Source organism: Protomyctophum parallelum, assembly GCF_964188405.1.
Source record: "Protomyctophum parallelum genome assembly, chromosome: 7".
NCBI classification, from domain to species: Eukaryota; Metazoa; Chordata; class Actinopteri; order Myctophiformes; family Myctophidae; genus Protomyctophum; species Protomyctophum parallelum.
This window is the reverse complement of record NC_139705.1, coordinates 42,545,442-42,566,860: the sequence shown is the minus strand read 5'-3', so window position 1 is coordinate 42,566,860 and position 21,419 is coordinate 42,545,442. Positions and strand designations below refer to the sequence as shown.

The window sequence follows — 21,419 nt, the reverse complement described above, 5'->3', positions numbered from 1 at the left end:
GTCGCCATGTGTACTCACTCTCTGACCGAGATCCATCCCTGAGAGATATTCCATTCTATGGAGTGCGCTAAAGAAAGATTCTTCCGCTTTTCAAAGAGCATGTCTGCTTTGAGCTTCAAATGCATTTGCGGCCGCTGTTCTGTGGTGTTTTATGTGCTGAGAGAGTGGGATAAACGGAGAACAGAGAGATGGTTGCCAAGCAGTGCGGGATCTGTCAACTAATGCCACTGTAACCATCTGTACTTCCTCTTAGCTGGGGGATAACACAACTGAAAGAGCTTGTGGAACCACAGTCATTCGGTTTCCCCTTTTCCCTCTTCCCCTCATCCCCTCATTTTTATGTTCTTTAATTTTGCGGCCGCAGCAACCACTCCCTCCTCAACCAGCCAAGCCGCCTCTTATTATAGACCTCAGGAGAATTCTCATACAATGCGGACATTGGCACATGCAAGCACACAAAGAGACACAACGCACACGCATGTGCATGCATGCGCACAGGCGTGCGCGCGCACACACACACACACACACACACACACACACACACACACACACACACACACACACACACACACACACACACACACACACTCACTACAGGAGATTTCCCAGTGCCTACATAAACCTTTTTATAATTCCTTCCCCCAAACCCTAGGGCGGCATCTTACGTACATATGACAGGCACCTTGGCACCCTGATTTTAAGAGCTTGTTGTTTATTTAGTTTAATTACAGGCCACTCCGTTTTAAAATAAACAAAATAGTTGCGAAGGGAAACACGAGGCATGCAGCTGTACGCTTGCCTAAATAAGCAGCGACCTGTCACATTCGATTCATATTTCATGTTAAATGCTCTCAATATTTCATCACTTATAAAAACACCCGTGCACAGTTGTTGCTCAGCTTTTACAAGCTTTGATTTTGGCAGTTTGAGCCGGTCCGAGGAATCTGGTGAGCATTACGGCCTTCCGCTAACACAGCGACTAGCATCGCACATCACACGTCCCAGCTGGTGACGGGGTAGAATAGGGTGGCTCTAAAATAGTGTTTTATTGCACACAAACACACGGAAACTCATTCTGACACCGATGTTCTCCAGGCTCATGATGTTCCCACGATGAACAGAAAATAAAGCATGGTCTCTATTTAAATGTGTCCACAAACATTTTGTTATTCGTCATTACTCTCCTCTCTAATCCTCTCCTCTCTTCTCCTCTCTAATCCTCTCCTCTCTTCTCCTCTCCAATCCTCTCCTCTCCAATCCTCTCTCTTCTCCTCTCCTCTGTTTTGCCATTTGTCTTCACAGCAGCATTGGAACTGGATCTGTGGCCATTCTCCGGCCCACATCTGGGCTCTCCTCTCAACTCTGCAGCTTGCTAACCTCTCTTTCATGTAGGCTTTCATATGTGTGTTTGTGCGTGTGTGCGTGCGTGCGTGTGTGTGTGTGTGTGTGTGTGTGTGGGGGGGGGGGGTTGGCTGGATCTGCAAGCTCACTACTTCTTAAATTCTTAGATTTTTGCATGTTTGCTTTTTTCTGAATGATTACCAAAAATGTTTTGAAATAATAATAATTCAAAACAAAACGTAGGAAACAAAAAATAAAGGGACGCATAAAAATGTGTCTGTAACGCACAGATTGTTTGGGAACCAGTGGAATAGAAAACATGGCTCATGTTGTACTCCTGGCCCGGGGCATTCCTGGCCCGGAGCGAAGCTCCGTCCATCATTTCTGCAGAGCCAGAGCGCCTGCTGCTCGGTACATCTGTGTCTTTTGACAACTCGCCACAATGTCAAGTCCCACCCGCGGCGCGTTTCATCATCTCGCACAGCAAGTGCCTCGGCCCGGCCAAGAAGACCACTGAGAGACTCTGCTGCACGCGTCCAGATGGCATTCCGCACCGCCGGCCGAGGTTCTACTACAGGTGAATATTCATGGCCTGCTCGCCGGAGGAAAAAGGGGGGGGGGGGGATGTTTATTTTTGGATGTGAGCGCTTGTGATCTTTTGTTCGCATGCGTTGCGTATGCCCTGATCATAACAGAACGTGGGTCGCTGCTGGCCATTTGCATCTTTTTATGTTTGTTTATACACGCCGGACTGACGACGAAAATGCGACGGGAACGACGCATGCGTGTTGCATGAAGAGGAGCTGAGGGTCATGCAGGCATGGATAGTGATACCTGTACCAACTGTTGCATTCCACTGCTCCAACTCACTCCCTGTCCAGCAGCAACCATAAAACACACACTCACTGACAGTAATTAGCTCCAGAAACATTCCTTCAGTACAAACAAAGTGTGTGTGTGTGTGTGTGTGTGTGTGTGTGTGTGTGTGTGTGTGTGTGTGTGCGTGCGTGCGTGCGTGCGTGCGTGCGTGCGTGCGTGCGTGCGTGCGTGCGTGCGTGCGTGCGTGCGTGCGTGCGTGCGCGTGGGTTTATATGCCTGGCATGTGCTTATGCTTGAACTTGTACATGTAATGCGCATGTGCCAACATGTGTGTCTGTGTGTGTGTGTGTGTGTGTGGGTGGGTGTGCATGCGTGCATGTCACTGGGAGCATGTTACAAACCAAGTGATCACTTAAATCTATGGGAGGGAGGGATATACAGGGGAGTAACAGTGAGAGTCTCAAGGACAGACTGTACACACACAGTAATGACTAGTCCTCATCCTGGACACATGGGTCAACAGAGAGAGGCAGACAGACAGCTAGACAGGCAGAGACCAGGAGAAGGAACGGGGGGGGGTGAAGAAAACCCCACAGGAGAACTTGAGAAAGTGTTGAAATGCTTTACGTCTGGGATCACGGGGGTTCAAACCACTGGTTGTAAAGGGGCAGAGCTGGAGGCAGGACGCACAAACATGACACTATACCGGGTCTGAACTCAGACTGCACGCATGCAGGAAGCTCAGCTCTCATACAGGAAGGCAGGGTGTGAAGGCACGCCGCGGGCAGAGGAGGTTCGATACACGGAGAGTAAAGGAGCGGGGTGGAGAACGGGTAGGGGAGCGGAGGGGAGGGGGCCTGCTGGACGAAGAAGAGATAAAGTTTCTCTGCGCAGCTGCTTTGGCCAGTAGACTGGAGAGAAACATCTGTATTAAACTCAGCCGCGCAGGCGGCGTGCAGTGCAGAGGAATGCAAAGGAGCCAAAGAGGGGTGCGGAGAGAATGAGTTGCTTGTAAGGGCGCTATAGAGAAGCTGTGTGAGTTAGTGCGAAGCTGAGTCTGAGGAGCTCAGTGTGACTTGGGCTTCATCTGCCAGAGCATCCTCGAAATGATGCTAAACGCTGTATGTCGTTGCCATGACTCCTCCCATACTGTGGTCACGGTGTGACGCGAGGGGGGATCGCGAGACACATCTGAGCGAACTTGCTCTAACGAATACAACCTAATTGGACATTTCGACCCCGCTATAGCTCCCCGTTAACACAGGCTGTAAAGCAGGCCGGGGAAGGCTGGCAGAGAGCTCCATGCCAGCTCCCAAGGGAGAGGGCAGAGGGGTGTGGGTAATTAGGGTGGGGGCAGGTGTCATGTCACCATGGTAACACAGGGCATAATTACCTGCTGCTGTTGTGACTCAACAAGCCCCACCTGCATTAACGACCCTGCTCACAATCACATGCACATGCAGGGTAAATATGAGTTGACGACAGGCTATTTGTTTTTGTTCTAATCTACGAAATCTGTTCACCATTATGTTAAATTATGGTTTGTTTGTTTGAAACGAGTATTAAACTCTGTGGCTCAGATGGCTTCATATGGCTGTGTGGTCTCTGTGTTACTGAAAAGGGTGCTTTTCTGTGCTATACAATGCGCTGAAACGTAAACACAACGGCTATTCATCACTGCGCTGTATACTTTGGACAACTCCATTGTGTACCTCTGGTAATTTATGTACATGCAGTAATTTGACGTTGGTCCATTTGGGGGGAGAAAGAACTGCCTGGGGACTTTATTTGTTTAGACCTGCTTAAACTCAGTTTAGTCAACTGCTTCACACATCTGGAGCAGATTAATTGCAGCAGAACATTGGACAATTAAAATGCACCCCGGCGGTGCTGTGCCTTTGTCAATGGCCTGATATTTGCTCACATGCATGTGCGAGGCCCATCGATGCATTATGAGGTCCCAACAGCCCCCCTCCCTCCAAATGGGCTAACGTACAGCAGGGCTAGCACACACACCCAGGGACCCATCAACCTCACACACACACACACACACACACACACACACACACACACACACACACACACACACACAACCAGGGACCCATCAACCTTACACACACACACACACACACACCCAGGGACCCATCGACCTGGGGTTAGGTTTCAACTTACTGAATATGCCACAGGATGAACGAGCAGTTTCATAATGTTTATGCATACATATACAAGCACGCACAATCGCACACACACACACACACACACACACACACACACACACACACACACACACACACACACGCACACGGCACGCACCCACACACACACACACACACACACACACATGCACACACACACACGCACGCACACACACACACACACACAGACGACACACACACACACACATGCACGAGCATGCTGTCTCTCTCTCGCTTCATCTCTCAAACACATGTCACACACAATATGCACAATCGTGCACGCACGCACGCACACACGCACGCACGCACAAACACACACACAAAAGGAACACTCATTTCCTCACAATTACCTTAGGCTATAGTTTAATCCATGCAGGGTTGCATGAGAACAGGGGAAAGGAGGAAGCAGTGACTAACACATTTGATGATAACATTTTACAGTAAGGACTTACACCTGGGATAAACAGGCTGTAAACCTCCTACACACACTGGTGACAGTGTCGCTACTGTTAATCTGCCGTGCAGGATGCAAATAGCAGACATCTAAGTCACCCTGCCTGCCCTCCGGGGGTACTGGTTGCAACGAGGGTGTGTGTTTGTTTATGTGTGCGTGCGTGCGTGTGTGTGTGCGTGAGTCGATGTTAAAGTGTGGTGGAACTAGGCAGAGGCCAATAGAAGCCAAGCATAACCGAAGCCCTGGAAGCTGTGGTTTGTTGAGGGGAAATGCTTTAATTCATTGCGGCTAACAGCTAATGCCACTAGGGATGCCTGGGACCATATTATACAATTATCGAATATGCAGTTGTGAGCTTGCGTGCCAGCACGTGCATGTGTGTGTGTGTGCGTGCGTGCGTACGTGTGTGTGTGTGAGAGAGAGAGGGATGAGGATTTTTATTTTCTAGTCATTTAGGGTCCTAGATTAATCACTTCAGCAACAAACAGTAACAAAAAGAAAACATCATTGCTCATCATGGCGCTTTGACAGACGCAAAGTGCCACTGTGGGATGCAGAGATGGAGGATGTGTTGTCTCAAGCTGTTGGCATGTTATCTTTGCGTGTCGCGCGAGCACACCCAGCGTTGGGGTGACCCGTGTTGCGTGTAGCCATGTACATTCTAAATGTATGCTGTAAGCCATTTACACAGCTGGGCTTTTAAACTGAGGTGACTCAGAGAGAGAGGACGTCCCGGGCCCTGGGGCCTGTCCCACCCTGGCCAGCTACACTGGCCTCGGCAGTACACACACACACACACACACACACACACACACACACACACACTGACAGCATACTGTATATCCGCTCCCAAGAGTGGCAATCAATCATGTTTAATAGAAGGATTTTAGTTAGCTTATACCATTTTGTAATGGTACAACATTGTTAAAAACACTGAAGTGGATCGGAAGTGCATACATTGTTGTTGTTTAAGCAAAGAGGAAACAGTGTCAGTTTATCATTAGAAAGTTGATCATTGAGAATAATGAGGTTGACCTCAATTGAACAGAAGGGTATAAACATTGCAGGATGATATGGTAATTCACAAAGTGGTGATAAGGATTCACTGGAACAGATGTCCTCCAGTACACTTATTGTACTGTTATTGTACTGTAACTGTACTGTGAGTTATTTCATGAATAAAGGTCATATGCCATAAATACTGTATGCACTCAGCCCTTTTGTGTCACCACTCCTCTCCTATCCTACCTCTCCTCTCCTCTCTCCTCTTGACCTCTCTCTAGTACTATGAAAACTGTATGAGTGAAATCAGATACTCCCTTGTCATAATATTTAGTTTTAAGACTAAAATCCAAACCAGCCCATAAAAGCAGACCAGTCACTTCCCACACCACTACGTCTGACAGATGCACCTTTGCATGGTGTTTGTGAACACATAGCTAAATGAATGGAATGTACGTGTGGGCCTTAGTCAATGTAGTACTAGTCATTCTGTCCCATATCTCTCTCTCCCTCACTGTCTCTCCCTCTTTCGTGTGAAGGGTAATGAATCGGCATGCTATCTGCTGTACTGAATCTAGCCGGGCTCTGATGGTATCACATGAGACCCAGGAAGAACCATAACAATGAAGCCTATTGACAGACACAACACGCGGCAGATGGCATTGACATAGTTAAGACAAGCGGCCACTTTATATCCAAATGAGTGACACGGATAATTTGATATATACGGTAACAGGGATATGGCATGCCACGAGTGGAACTCGACCTGGGGCGAAGGGAAAATGGCCTCTGTGGAACTCGGTAATAAAATTATCCTACGGGTTTGAGCTCAAAAGGATGCGTGAAAGTGATTCTTGACAAGAATTCCAACCTGACTTTTATTAAAGCCTTTCTTCAACACACAGGCGCCATGCTGTGTCACTGAGCAGCTTTAACCACTTGAAACCAAGTGTCCCTAAGCTGGGACGAACATTCTGTGAAAATATCAGATCTATAAGCTCACAAGTCACAACATATTTTGGAAAGACTTTTGCTGGTGAAGGAAAAAGTAGCAGACCTATATAGAGCCCTGGTGGAAAAGGTTTAAGTACAAGAAACAATTACTTGTTTTTGATCCTTTCATCTCGAGCTGATGTGAGCCACCTTTGCTTTGATAAAATAGCTACTTAGAAGGAGACTGTCAGAAGTCCAAGCTGACTATTGTATTGTTGTTCCCCATTGCACGCTCCCTCCTTCCTTGCCAGCTCACTACAGCCTTGGTCTGAGTGAAGAGGCCCTTGACTTTGCAAGCCGCTGTGGTCAGATCCATCTGTGTCACAGCCTGTCAAAAATAGTCACAATGCAGCAGCTCCCACAGTAATTACACAGTGCAACGGAGGAACCAGTGTCACCTCCCTTTCTCTTGCCAATGCAGTTCAACAATGATCTTTCCAGGATTAAAACGATCTTTGCAGCTCTCTACGGAAGCCTCTGCTTTTGCTGTGTGATCCTGTTGGTTTGTTCATAGTTAAACTGACTTGTGGATTGATTCCGTCTGGCCCGAGGCTAGAGTGTCTGAAAACCGTGCACGTGCCAAATCATGGGAAAGGTTTATCAAATAAAACAATAAATCACAACTCCACTGGACCACGACGTGCATGGGCAATTGCAGTGACTGCATAATTTGTTGCGCAAACTGAATCATGATAATGTGTTTATCTTTCCATAAATCTGACACTGCCTGTTAATGTTGTGATTATTTGCTCTGCCACCCGGCAAGGTGCTGACTGCAATAAAATAGACCAAGAGGCAAGACTGTGGGATTTCAATAAAACAAACCGATTAGATAAGGTAAGTGGTGTTGAAACAAACGGCATACCATTTCAACAGCCAACACTTGAAACTGATCGAAACTGCTGAGTTGGAAAGAATGTAGTGTAGGCCTTACAAGAACATTATAGGTATAAAAAGACAGGGCCTGCATGACCAAACTCAATTTTGACCTTCATTGATTGCCATGATTGTGTATTGTCAATTTGTCAGTGTGCATGAGGGAGGACCAGTGCACTTTGAACCCACTCTGCTGTTGAATGACCCCTGTAGCCTAGATAACACCTGACACACACACACACACACACACACACACACACACACACACACACACACTGCCCCGCGCCTGAATTATTGCATGTTTCACACCTGTTTGAGAGACAGCAGCGACACACGGGAATGTGCCACTCCTATAGGCATTAGCTAGATAACAGCTAATACCCAGTAAACATGGTGATTGTCCATCTGTGTACACACACACATGGTGCAGAGGTACTCTATTATAGATAATACATGGCCTGCTCAACAGGTGAAACAGTTTCAAAATAGCATGCCAGCCATCACACAAATTCCTTCATGCTTTAGTTTAGAGGCGACTTAGAAACCCATATCATAGCCCTTGCACTGATCATTTTAACTATATTGGATTTATGATTATATTGTCAATAATAATAACTGAAACTTGGGCCTTATTTGAATAGCCACAGTAACTAGCTACAAATACAAATTCAATGAAACATTGTGCACTTGATATGATTATGATAAAAAAGATCAAATCCTACCTAAATTAACGAAGCTCATGACCATGTCCGCATCATTCAAGAAGTTGTTGTCTTGCAGACTGGCTATCGGGGGGCCCTGGGTGGTAAAGACGGGCTTGTAGGGGTAGGAATATCTGTCCTCGTCCCCCTCCGTGGACATGGCATTGTACAGGTCCAACATGAACATGGGGGCCGCGTTGTGCTTCCCGTGGAGGTGGGGTCGCGGCCGGTGCGGCAGGCCGAGGATAGAGAGGATCTCGCGCTGCATCTCCCTGCGCTCCTGGCTCTTTAGCCGACGGTGGATGAAGCTCGAGTGGACCTCGTTGTCCAGGGTGAAGTTGGCAAAGACGGTATCCGCCAGGACGCAGTAGTACCCCCACAGGAGGAACAACGCTGGAGCGCGCCTATCCATTTGCAAATGCCGTCCGTGCGTAATTGCGCCCCTCGCAAGTTCTCTCTTCCCGAAACTCCCAGATGGATATTGAACTTCGCGACAGGTATGTTCAATATCCAAATCAAAGACGGACCCTCATGTTGAGGGAAGCGTTCCCGAATGGAACATCAAGTCAACTTTCAGCCCTCCTTTTAATTGATATCAGAGCCCGAACTCTGATCACGGACCTGCGTTCACATCTACGACACTCCAAAACCAGCAGCAACCAATAGCCTTTTTTGCACTCTGTCTGCTACTGCTGTCGGTCGGGGGAGACGGGAGCTCAGCTTGCGATGAGACGTGTGTCGTTCGGCTGAGAGCAGGACGCAACGAGGAGGCGCTATGTGCTGGGTGGAGCGGCAGAGAGAGAGAGAGAGAGAGAGAGAGAGAGAGAGAGGAGGAGGAGGGGGGGGGGGGGGTGAAATGGCTTGAGGTGGATACATGTGCAAATAACCAGGTTATGATGACAAGTTGACATTTGTAATATATTTCCTCTCCTGTTAAAGTGAGCTATATATATTCATGCAAGCCCCTCCTGTTCCCAGGTGCACTGCCTGTCTGTCTATATGGATGGATTGTGTGTGGACTCAGTAATGACAGACATGCAGACAGTGACAATAGACATTTCAGTGTTAGTGTGCTTATGGAAAATAACAGACTGCTCGTATCATGGGGTAATTATTTGCCTTTAAGGAGGTAAATCATAGGGCAATTATTTGGCTGTGCGGCTGAATACTAGAATACTGTGTGTGGGAGAGAGGTTGAAACATGTAAGACGCAATGTTGTCAGTATAATAGTTTCCCTGTGATCTGCAGGTGCACTTGCTGATTATCTTGGCACACACGGGTTGAGGAAGATTTAACCAGATTAACCTATAGCATCCCTATATGCTGGGGTCAAAGGTTCACTGAGAATAGCAGATCTACAAGCTCACAACTCGCAAGGCAACATCCTCAACAGGTCCTCAACAGGGATCCTCTGTTAGTTAGTTAGTTAGTTAGTTAGTTAGTTAGTTAGTTATAGTTAGTTACTGTGATAGTGAGGTCTACCCAACACCAACTCGGGACTCCATGGATCGCTGCCCTCCACACTTCCCTACATCTAACATCAGGTTCTTGAGCTCTAGTGTTGTTAGCTAAGCTGTCGCGCCGCAGTGCGTCTACATACTGTAGGTGGTGCACTTCTTTCCCCTCCTGGCTTTGCCCTGGGTTGGCTCTCATTATCATAGAGTCAATTTACTTGCCTCAAGTTTTGGGCCGATTGTAGATCGGCGATTTGTGCTATTTTCGGCAAAGAGCTTTGGTGTAGAAGGAAAAAGAGCAGCCTGGTGGACCATGGCTGGTTTGGGTTTAAAGGGGTTCAAGTCGGTTCTAAATTATAGGCAGGAGGAATTAAGGGCCATCATGTCATAGACGATTGATGTACAGTGCCTGTGCAATGCATTCTGGAAAGCCCTTTCAGCCGTTGTGTCCCCAAGTGTTGGAGCAGGAAGTCTATGACACAAAAGCATGCAGCGCACATGACATGCAGAGAGAGAGAGAGAGAGAGAGAGAGAGAGAGAGGGGTACGTGCAGATGTTTGGCAGCTGCCTCCTCCCTGGCTGCATCGGTCTGTCTGCCCCTCTGGCCCCAGCACCTCTTAAACACCACACTTTAATGGGACGCTCCTGACCCTCGCATGCTCTCTGCTCGCCTCTCGCCCATATGCAGGCGGAGGGATTTCAGATGGCCTTCTCCACCGTTAATGGCCACTTTATGTGGTGAGAGCTCATCCCCCCCACCCCACCACCACCACCCTCCTTTTTTGCTGTGGAAAGGGCAGTGGGGGGGTTACATATATAGAGACTGGTTTTAATGGCTTTGTAGTGGAGAGATGTTTTAAGACTGCAGCTTGCCAGGTAATTTTATGACAATAAAATTAAGACTTCAATGGCACACAGCAAGAGAGGCAGCCAGATTCCGAGCTATAATTGCAAGCAGAGGATGGTGGGGGTTGGGGGGCGTGTCTCGGGGTCTTCCAGATGAATCTCACCTCCATGTCCACTTTAAAGTGTCTGGTCTCATCTTCAAAGGACTTCCGCACCCCCTTTTTTTTCTCCGATGACAATTCAATATAGTTTGCCAGAATGCCTATGCAGCCTGCTCCTACTCTTTTTTTCAGTATCATCTGCCAGAGACACTCTATTGCTTTTTAAATGGCCTTTCAGCAGTAGCCTGTTACATATAAACATTGCTATCCGGTCGCTCAGATAGAATCAGCTAATAGCCGCAGGTGTTTACATTACAGCAGTTTCCGACAGAGGACATGAAAGAGACTTGGTTTCAGTTATATAGTAACTATACATCTATCTCTCCCTCTCTCTCTCTCTGTCTCTCTCTCCCTCCCTCCCTCGCTCCCTCTTGCTGTGGGGCATGGGAGGGCTGAGCTCCTGTCCCTTTTCTCCAGCAACCCCCAGGCCTGGCCTCAGTCAGTGCCCAGAGAGGGGCTGACACTTTGGGCCTGGACAATAGGAACAGACCCCCCTTTGTTTGGACCTCCATGGCCCCGGTGACAGTCACAGTAAACAGTGGGCACAGACCGGGGCCAGGCCTGGGCCAGCTGCACTGAGGGGCCTTTGACCAGGGGAAGTAAAGCAGAACAAACAGTGTTTGAACCCTCTGTCGTTCACTACTACCTCTCTTGTTCTTCCTCTCTGGCTCTGTGCGTTTCTCCTCTCTCTCTCTCTCTCTCTCTCTCTCTCTCTCTCTCTCTCTCTCTCTCTCTCTCTCTCTCTCTCTCTCTCCATCTCTCTTTCTTTCTTTCTTCGTCCACTCCTACACACACACACACGCACACACACACACACACACACACACACACACACACACACACACACACACACACACACACACACACACACACACACACACACACACACACGTACACAAAGAGCGCTAACACATCTGTGAGGGTCTGATAGAGTGGAAGAATAAAATACAGAAGGAGTGACTAATGCACTGGCAAGTCTATTACTATTAAACGCTCTCTGGACAACAAAGCCGTAAAGCTGCAGGTCCGCGCTCATGAACCGATGATTCACCCCGCTGGGTTTACACAGACACAGGATCCCAACAACATCTTTACACTGACCGAAACAAGACTTAAGCATCAATACAGATGCGTGCACGGTCTATTGTTCCTCCCTTTGGCTCCATTTTCTCCATTATGTCAGGTATTTCTCTTTAATCCTGCATGGTTAAAACTCACCTCCTGCCCTGCAGCACTCGGTGCACGCGGGCGCGCGCTCGCACTCATAGACACACATGCGCACGTACGCACGTGCGCGCACACACACACATACACACACACACACACACACACACACACACACACACACACACACACACACACACAGAAACACACGCCTCCCGCTTTGGTCTTGGCCCGCCTGCACAAATACACACCTCCCTGCTCCTGCAGGTTAGAGCATGACACCTGGCTCTGTGGAAGACCACACAGCAGTGGAGTGAAGCTCTCTCACACTCACCACAAACACACTGACACTCCCCGTGGAAGACTTTCTCTCACTGTCCCTTTGTCCGCGTGTTAGCACGGTAAAATCACCAGTGTTCATTTCACTCCAGAGAGTGTGCATGCAAATGGAACAAAATGGGCCCGCCCATTTGGTTTCATGAACTCTTTTCTGTAGAAGGTTATAGGACTCTTTCCATTTTTCTCCCCTTTATTTCTTATTTTGTATTATTATTATATTTTTTTTTTTACCAGATCAAAGGATGGGTTCAGAAGTCAGGTTAATATTTATGTTGCATGTTGCCAAGGTAACTGGCAGGAGGCAGTCCTTTTGAATTCTCATGGACATGGGGGGGACCAAGTTTGAGATGTAGGAGCCGGAGGTGTCCGCCCGAGGAAACCCGTCGAGATGGTACAGAAAAAAGCTTCTTTTCAAGGTAAACTGACCCTCAAATGAAGCAGTGCAGGTTCGGGGTGCAGGAACAGGGGAGGGGGCATTTTTTCCTCTCCTCCTAAACACCCCCCACCGCTGCGTCTGACTGCTCCATCCGCTCTCGTCTACATTTTGGGCATGGCCCCCACTGTGCGCACCATAGAGCCCAGCGGCCTGTTAAAACAGCCTGCCCAGGTGGGGCTGAGCAATTGCAAATGTTCCCCTTCTGGTGTCTGACACTTCCAGGGCCCCATATATGAACATATGAGACACAGCTGTGAGACAGGCAGCAGAGAGGGGGCGGCAGCCCTGTTCCTTTTGAAGATCCCACTCTCTGTAACCATCCTATAGGCCTATATACTCACGTTCTGAGACAATGAGCTCGACATTAACAAGACCAAAGAATCGACTCGCATCGCGTGACGAAAACTTGTGTGTCCACGTCCGGCACACGCTTCCTTCTGAGCTTCTTGGGCGATAAAGACATTTGAAACCATGCACCTGCATTACTCCTTTCTGTCACTCACTGACTACTTTCCCCTGTCTCCTCTTTCTCCTGTCCGTCTGTCTGCAGCAGGATATGGCGCTCATGGAACACCGGCGTGGGTTGGATCTGATTCATGGCTCTCAGCGGTCCTACCAGGCCAGACCCCAAATCAGTTATGTTTGGGGCCGTTGACAGCCAGATAGCGTTTACTTAATGCCCAGCTGAGTAAGGCTTATCCACTAGCAGGATGTTATCACTCACTTACCCTGTCACTTGTGTGTCATCAGCAGAAGGCATGCAGGCCTGACTCTGTGCCCGCTCGACGGGTCTGGGGCCATGCACTTTATCAGTGTCCATTACCGAGGTGTGAGGGCTTGATAAAAAATGCCCGGCCTCTGAGTTCCTCATTTAGATCCTTGTCTCTGTGGCGCGAGAGAGAGAGAGGCCTTTTTCTCGTCACTCTGTGAGCCTGTACTCAGCTGTCAATCTGGGGTAGAGCCCTGGGTGATCAGTCACCGGCATGCTGGCCCAGAGGAGTGGGCTGCCACCGCCACCGCTGGCCGGGGGTGGTGGGAGGGTGGGGGGACTGGCCTGGGCTAAACGCTGATGAGAAACAGAGGAACAGGAGAGCCTGCGTTAGGGAGATATGCGTGTGTGTGCGTGTGTGTGTGTGTGTGTTTTGTGGATGGTGGATTGTTAAGGGGGTGGGGTGGTGGGCGGGAGGGGGTCTGGGTGGCTCTGTTTTCTATTTGTGAGGATTAGGTTGACAGATCTGTATTTAGTTTCTTTGGGCCTCTAGCCACAGCTAATCCCCCTCACCTGCACCTCCACTCTCTTTCCTCTGACCCGACAGTCCCCCCCCCCCCCCCCCCCAGCCCACTGACCCCTCCCACCACTACCTTGTGCCCCCCCCTCTTCTGCCCGGCACAAACGCTCGTCCCGAGACCAGCACATGACTCGTTGCACTCTGTCTCCTGAGCTCAGAGCCTCACACTTCACAGAACTCTCTCCCAGCCCGAGGAAAACGGCAGGGGTCTCCTCCGCCTTTCAGGGATGGAAGCAGTGGTGGAAGAAGTCAGCGTTGCCAGCTCTGCTTATATTATAAGCGAGTTTGTGTTTGTGTTTCTGTAAAGTCACTAGTACTTATTGGTAGTTGTGGGTGCGTTTTTTTTTCTTTTCTTGTAGTTGCTTATTTTGGGCTTGCTGTGTAATATATTTTGTCTGCAGAACCCCATCTGAAAATAATTTGCCAAGACAATACAAGATTTATGTTGTTAAAATGTTTCAAGATATTCCAAAAGTTACACAGCAGATCTACAAGTTATGAGCCGATGGATATAGGTGCTGGAAGTATTAAAGTAAAAGTAACAATACCACAGTTTAAACATACTTTGTTACAAGTAAAATGTCCTGCATTCAAAATCTTATACTTAATTTAAGTAAAAGTACAAAAGTAGCCTAATGCCCATATCAGTATCATAGGCTACCATACAGTATCATGTTAAATATTGGACTGTAATTATATTGATCATAAACAAATTAAGCCCTATTTTATCGGGTTATGAGCTTGTAGATCAGATTTTAGATTAATAATTTGCTGCATTCTAAATCTGCAAAGTAACTATAGTAGGCCTAACTAGGCCTACCGTAAACAGCTGTCAAATAAATGTAATGGAGTAAAAAGTACAAAACTTGATTCTGAGAGATTCATGGAGTATCATGAAATGGAAACACCGGGGTAAATAAAAGTACATCAAAGTACAGTACTTGATTAATGTACATAGTTATTCTTCCCACTGTCTTCCAGGGGCCCCAGGTTTTGTGGCCATCCTTTTTCTTTTTTTTCTTCTTTTCTTTCTGGTCAAGTATAGCTAAAAGGTCATCCCACGTCACTGAGAGATAGCAATTACTTAACAATTAAGAGACATTACCAAGGAAGCAGCTTGTCAAAGCCACTCAGGAGACAAGCTGCCCGTTAGGAGCTATTCAGGGTCAGGTCAGGGGCACAGACCTCCTCTCTTTAGATCTTTGCTCCCACACGTTCCAAACAGGCCTTCAGCACACTGCGCTCCACAAACACACACAGCATGCCTGCCTGCCAGCACATCTTAACAAGGTGGGGTGGGGGACTCCCAATGATGGTGAATGACCTAATATTTTGGGATCTAAGCTGGTTTCTCTGTAGTGACATCATGATTCCAATATTATAAGCCCACTAATGCTCCCAAATGAGAACTAAAGAGGGAGTGTGTGTGCGTGTGTGTGTCCGTGTGTGTGCGCGCGTGTCCGTGTTACCGCGTGTGTCCGTGCGTGCATTTGTGTGAATGAATGAATGAATGAATGAATGAATGAATGAATGAATTTTTTGTGTGTGTGTGTGTGTGTGTGTGTGTGTGCGTGCGTGCGTGCGTGCGTGCGTGCGTGTGTGATTGTGGGTTCATTTCTACTCAGTCTGTGTCTTGGGACGGCGGTGGGCAGTTCAGAAACTCGTCCACCAGTGCCATGGTTGCAATGCGAAAATGGAAGCCATCATTCTCATGATAATAAAAATCTAAATTATAATAATTAAAATAATCTTGTTTAAAATTAAAGATCTGCCTAACGATCATGTCACTGGTGGACGGGTTTCTGAACTGCCAAACAGCACTCCTGAGACACAGACTGAGTAGGAAAGAGTTGTGGTATTTTATCATGCATTTTAGTGAGGGCCAATTATATGAAGATAGGTTAAAATGTGGTGAAGTGGTCCTTTAATTAAGCTATGGCGGGACATCACGGCCCACAAAATGTCAAATATTGCAAAAAATAACACAAATAGCACGCACGCACGCACACACACACACACACACACACACACACACACACACACACACACACACACACACACACACACACACGCACACACACACACACACACACACACACACACACACACACACACGTAGCCTACACACACACTCTCTCTCTCTCTCTCTCTCTCTCTCTCTCTCTCTCTCTCTCTCTCTCTCACTTCACTCACTCACTCTCTCTGCCTTTCTTTCTCGCGGATACGTCATAACGTAAGAGCCTTCACGCGTGGCTTCTCAATGATGGAACAGTTTGCTGAAATTGACAGACTACGAGTAGAATTGTTATCTAAAGAACGCACTGACCATGTTGTCGGCGAGGAAACAGACAGGTGAGCTTACACCAGCTAACTATAAAAGTTAAAAAGGACACAAAGGAAGCTAGCAGCTAACTGACGCCTTACTGACAGCAATTTAAGCTGAAACACAAACTTACTGTACAAGGTAATAACAATGCCGCATTGATTCTGAAACTTTAGAAATGTGGGGAGGACCCCCTGGAGGTGGAGACTGAGTCCTTGAAGGTTTTCCAGGGCCAGTGGGGTTCCAGCTAAATTAGTTAATATAGCTGCATAATTAATTTAAAAATCACGTAACCACTTTTCGACTATAGCGTTTGGTATACCGTACCGGAGCGCACTCGCTTATTAGTTTGCATTGCACAGCACAGTGTGCAGTCAGTGACTGCTATATTTCCGAACGCGCCCATAGCCCAAACCACACCAAAGGGTCGAATTGGGACAAACCAGTGACCACACCAATGCAACTCATTGAGTTGCATGAAGTTGTATTGGTGTGGTTTCCCCTTAGAGTATATGGGTAATGGGTTTACCTTAAAAAACATTTTGTCCCAATGAGACCCTCATGGTGTGTGTGGTACTGTGGTTTGGGCCTTATAGCTACATCGACTATTTGAAAATAAAATAGAGCTTGTAGTTGAACAAAATTAATATGAACAATTTTGGAGGGTCCTGGCTGTCACAAAATATTTCAGATGGGGGTCTGCGGTCAAATACAAATAGGCCCATATTTACTGTATCTTTTCTGTCAGGTTTCAGCAAAATGTGTAAAATGACCACACTACAGCTATAGACTACACTACTTTCAGTTCAGTCGTATTGAGCTATGGACCAGAGCTATTGTATTGTCATGAACCCCACAGCCAGGAGGTCCTGAGGCAGATTGAACGGGTCATCCAGGGACTTGTGACCAGTCTGTCTAAAGGGGAAGCTCCGGTCCTCAAGGTGCCCAACAGGTCCAGTTGGGCCAATGTGAGGTAATAGCTAAAATAGCAGATCTACAAGCTTATCTACAAGCAAGTAGATCTTCTGTTTTCACTTACTTATTTTTTTCTTTCTTTTTTTTTTTACCAATAATGACATGCCCAAAATTAAATAGGGGTGCCAGGTTTAAAAGTGGTTAACTCTTGCAGGCTTATGCTATTTTATTATTCGATTATTGTATTAAAATTGATTATTTTTAATTAACTGTTGTGCCCCTGGTATTAACGTTACGACACCGTCTGTGTGGCAGCCATGTAAGCTCTCTGACATTTACAAGATAAACACATGCATTCATCTTGTATAAAAAACATATCAACAATTGCCCACATAGAATTCTGTGGGAGGTCAGGCCACACAAGCTGTTCAAATTACTGCATCGTTCATTTATTTACAGAGGAAATCAGTGCTTCTTTGCAGTCGTAAGTTATCGTCACTGTTGGGCAGAAACCTCTTATGTCCATATTTCAGTACATGACAAGTTCACAATCAAATGAAAAAGAACTGTTTTGGACATACAGGCTTCCACCCGACAGCAACGTTATACCATCGTGCTTGAACTGAGAGCTAAACAAGTGATTTAAAAAAGCAACAACTTCATCTTGATCCTTAACTCCCAGAGATCGAGGTCGAAGTGACTGAATTCCTGCCTTCTTATCTTAAAAGATGTCACTTTGATAAGGAATTGAAAAGCGCTGTTCTGCAGATTTGTGTGTGTGTGAGTCAGTGTGTGTGTGTGTGTGTGTGTGTGTGTGTGTGTGTGTTGTCCACACATGCGTACCCACACCCAAAAACACACCCAGCCACCCAGCCACCCACACATACACAGGCACACACACACCCAACCACACACACAAATCTGGTGGTTTGCTGAGGTCTTTAATGTGCCTAGGCTGTGGGGACCTCATGCTCAGAACAAAGCATACTGTCGAGTCGACTTTAGATCAAACCTCATGCAGCTTAAAGCACATTCTAGCTCGGGCCCTTTCAAAAGTGAGAATCTCACAGTTTGAGAGCCAAAGGTTTCCCGGAGGAAACAACATGCTGAGGGGGAGGGAGGGGGGGGGGGCTCTCTCACAGGTAGTAGCCCCCAGGGTCTAGGGATTTTTCCAAGGCTAGCAGGTGGGGGGCTGTCAGGGGTGAGTGTTCCATGTATGATCTGTGTGGAATTCTTTCATGGACCCCACCCCCTCCACTATTTTCCACTTGAGTTGTAAATTGATTTATCTTTTATCTTTTTTTTTTCTTTCTTTTTTTCTGATTTCCCTTTTTCAGTTTTGACAATGATGTTGGTCTTCTGATGAGTACAGAAAGCATTTGCTCCACAATTCGCTGCGACGATCCCACGTCTGCCACTAGATTTGGTAAGAAAGAAAAAGCACTCACACACTTTTCCACATTCCACATTGCCTTTACAGTATGTGGTTCTCAAAGTATTTTCTTAATTTCAAGGACTGCCATAACTCTGAGAGTGTACAAATGGTCCATTTGATTCCATTTGTACACTCTCAAAGTTACAGACCTGTAAAGTGTCCATTTAGAGACACTCAAGTAAACCTCTCTTTTTTTTTCATTGAGTTCAATGGATGTTTTTTTGTAACCTTTTCTGTAACACCAAAAGTCCATCTTCTGTTACTTTTCTGATTGGACAATATAATGTCCAATCAAACAGGAGTGACATCACAATAATATGTAATATAAATGGCAAGAAAGAATTCATCAAGAACAGAACGTTCTAGTATAAACCCATGAATTACAAGTGTGCAAATGTCTTCCCACATGAAGAGCAACAAATTCATGAAGAATTCAAGACGGAATTCATTTCCCAGCCAGGTTGTCAGTGCAACCACAATAGTTCTACTTTATTATGTTTTCAAATCAATAAAATAGCAACAGATCACATGTTGCCAGACATCATCTTAATTACAACTGAAAGTAAATACAATTCCATTATTCATAGGAGAATGACACTATCACTCATGAGAATATTGTTGACATAACATAACAATCATTCTCCTCCGTCCCACCCATGTTTTAATCTTCTGCTTGCAAACACATGTCATTTAAACAGTCATGTATTGCACATGTACTCACACGTGCATACAGATATGGGATCATGTCAAAAACTGCAACAAATAATGTTCTGGAGAGTCAAAACATCCTTAGCCTTTATATCACTTGCATTTATAAACAATCCATTTTCCCAGATTACATTGTAAAATAAATAAATAAAATAATTTATGTACAGTGATTGGATCCAATTAATCAGTACAGGACTTCGCTATAACGCTATTACGTACTCACTGTATCTCTGCAAGTAGAGTTTTTATATTGTTCTGAAATAAATGGAATCCAGTTGCTTCCTTGAAAATAAAAAATAAAACACAGTATAGTCTGGGTAAATAAATATGCCAGATCACAGTCTTTTTTTTTAATTGATTTGTTTTTCTGTAGCGCACTTTATCAAGATTCTGGAAATCATCTACAAACTTGTCCAGAGCAACTCGTATGCAACAAAAAGGTGATTTCTCATCTATTTTCAAGTCTGCACATTTAAAATGGCACTCAGTGCAGCCAGATTAACCACTTTTAACCTTGATCTTGGCATTATAGGTGAAACACTTTTTAAAAGTTCAAAATATTTAGTTTTTGGAGCTTGTAGAACTGCTATTCTGCTGTCTAACATTTTGTGAGGGCTTAAATAGGGCATAAGTGGTTAAGCCAAACCATATTGTCTGAGAGGTTTTGTATTGACTTTATGTAGTCATTTTTATAATTGAAGCATATTAAACTGTGTAACATTTGCCAAAGTTGCCCTTGACAGTCATAGTTTTGCCATGTTTCTACAGGGACATCTATTACAGTGACACAAAGCTGTTTGTCTCTCAGAGAGCTGTGGATCGTATCGTGGACGACATCTCCTGCATGCTCAGGGTATCTCGAAGGAATCTCCATGTGGTACGTTTCTGATATGCCCAGTGGTGGAAAAAACACTCACATTTTTTATCTCCATGTGGTACGTTTCTGATATGCCCAATGGTGGAAAAACCGCTCACATTCTGTTTGTAAAAGTATCAATACTGCAATGTAGAAATACTCTGTTACAAGTAAAAGTCCAGAATTCAAAATGTACTTGAGTAAAACAAAAGTATAGAGGGTATGCGCGTGACATCATCATCAAACCCGGAAGTTATGCAGAATGCCATTCTGAAAATAGCAGATCTACGTACAAGCTCGATCTATATACAGTAAATCTGAAGTGGTTAATGTATGTTTTGTAATTATAATCCAAATCTACAAAGTAACTCAAGATTAAATAATTGTAGTAGAAGTAAAAGTTTGGAAAATTGGAAATACTCAAGTACCGGTAGGTAAATAGTAAAATACCTACATGTACTTAGTTACTTTACACCACTGGATATGCCATGTGATCAGAAGAATGGATGTTTTTTTTAGGGCTATTTTATGTATATTTTGGCTGAGTGGAGAAGGGGGAGCTCTGTGCTCCTATTTTCACTCAATACCAAATATCTTTGCAGAAAATAGCCAATATACAAGCTCACAGCGCATCGTATTGCTGCGCATTGAGAAATTGTATATCTGCTATTTTTGCTGAATTGAGCTTGTCCCGGAAAAAGGACTCATGTCATGATATCGAAACAATATGGCCAGCACTAGGTGGTGGTGTGGAAGGCTGCATGTGTGACTGTGTGCGAAAAGAGTTAATACTCACTCACATGTGTATTAAACCGTGTAGCAAAACGTCTTTTGATATGCTTTGTTATGATGAGTTCAAGTCCAACACATGTAATGTGTTAGTGTGAGTTTAGTGTTTTAAGAATTCTCTCTGCCTCATATCTCAGGGAAACACCTGTGGAACAATTCTCTTATGGTTCTCGTGATCAAACGGCAATTGAATTAAACTTGATTCAAAGAGGCAGTCAGTGTCAAAAGTTTGTGTACATAATGTGTGTGTGTGTGTGTGTGTGTGTGTGTGTGTGTGTGTGTGCGTGCGTGCGTGTGTGCGTGCGTGCGTGCGTGCGCGTTA

At 45.9% G+C, this 21,419-nt stretch overlaps 2 protein-coding genes across 2 annotated transcripts in view; one reads left to right on the top strand and one right to left on the bottom strand.

Annotated features, from left to right (window-relative positions):
• Positions 1 to 9,113, bottom strand: part of bmp7b (bone morphogenetic protein 7b) — a 34,158-nt gene extending 25,045 nt beyond the window's left edge. The window contains exon 1 of the mRNA XM_083769222.1: positions 8,403 to 9,113. Within this exon, the coding sequence (XP_083625348.1) occupies positions 8,403 to 8,793 (391 nt within the window). The 5' untranslated portion in view covers positions 8,794 to 9,113. The remainder of the gene's footprint in view (positions 1 to 8,402) is intronic.
• The window catches only part of spo11 (SPO11 initiator of meiotic double stranded breaks), a gene marked incomplete at both ends in the record, with an annotated part of 16,214 nt that continues 3,650 nt past the window's right edge, over positions 8,856 to 21,419 (top strand). Inside the window, 6 exons of the mRNA XM_083769850.1 lie at positions 8,856 to 8,878; positions 17,254 to 17,367; positions 18,647 to 18,735; positions 19,826 to 19,892; positions 20,221 to 20,329; positions 21,235 to 21,269. Of these exons, the coding sequence (XP_083625976.1) occupies positions 8,856 to 8,878; positions 17,254 to 17,367; positions 18,647 to 18,735; positions 19,826 to 19,892; positions 20,221 to 20,329; positions 21,235 to 21,269 (437 nt within the window). The remainder of the gene's footprint in view (positions 8,879 to 17,253; positions 17,368 to 18,646; positions 18,736 to 19,825; positions 19,893 to 20,220; positions 20,330 to 21,234; positions 21,270 to 21,419) is intronic.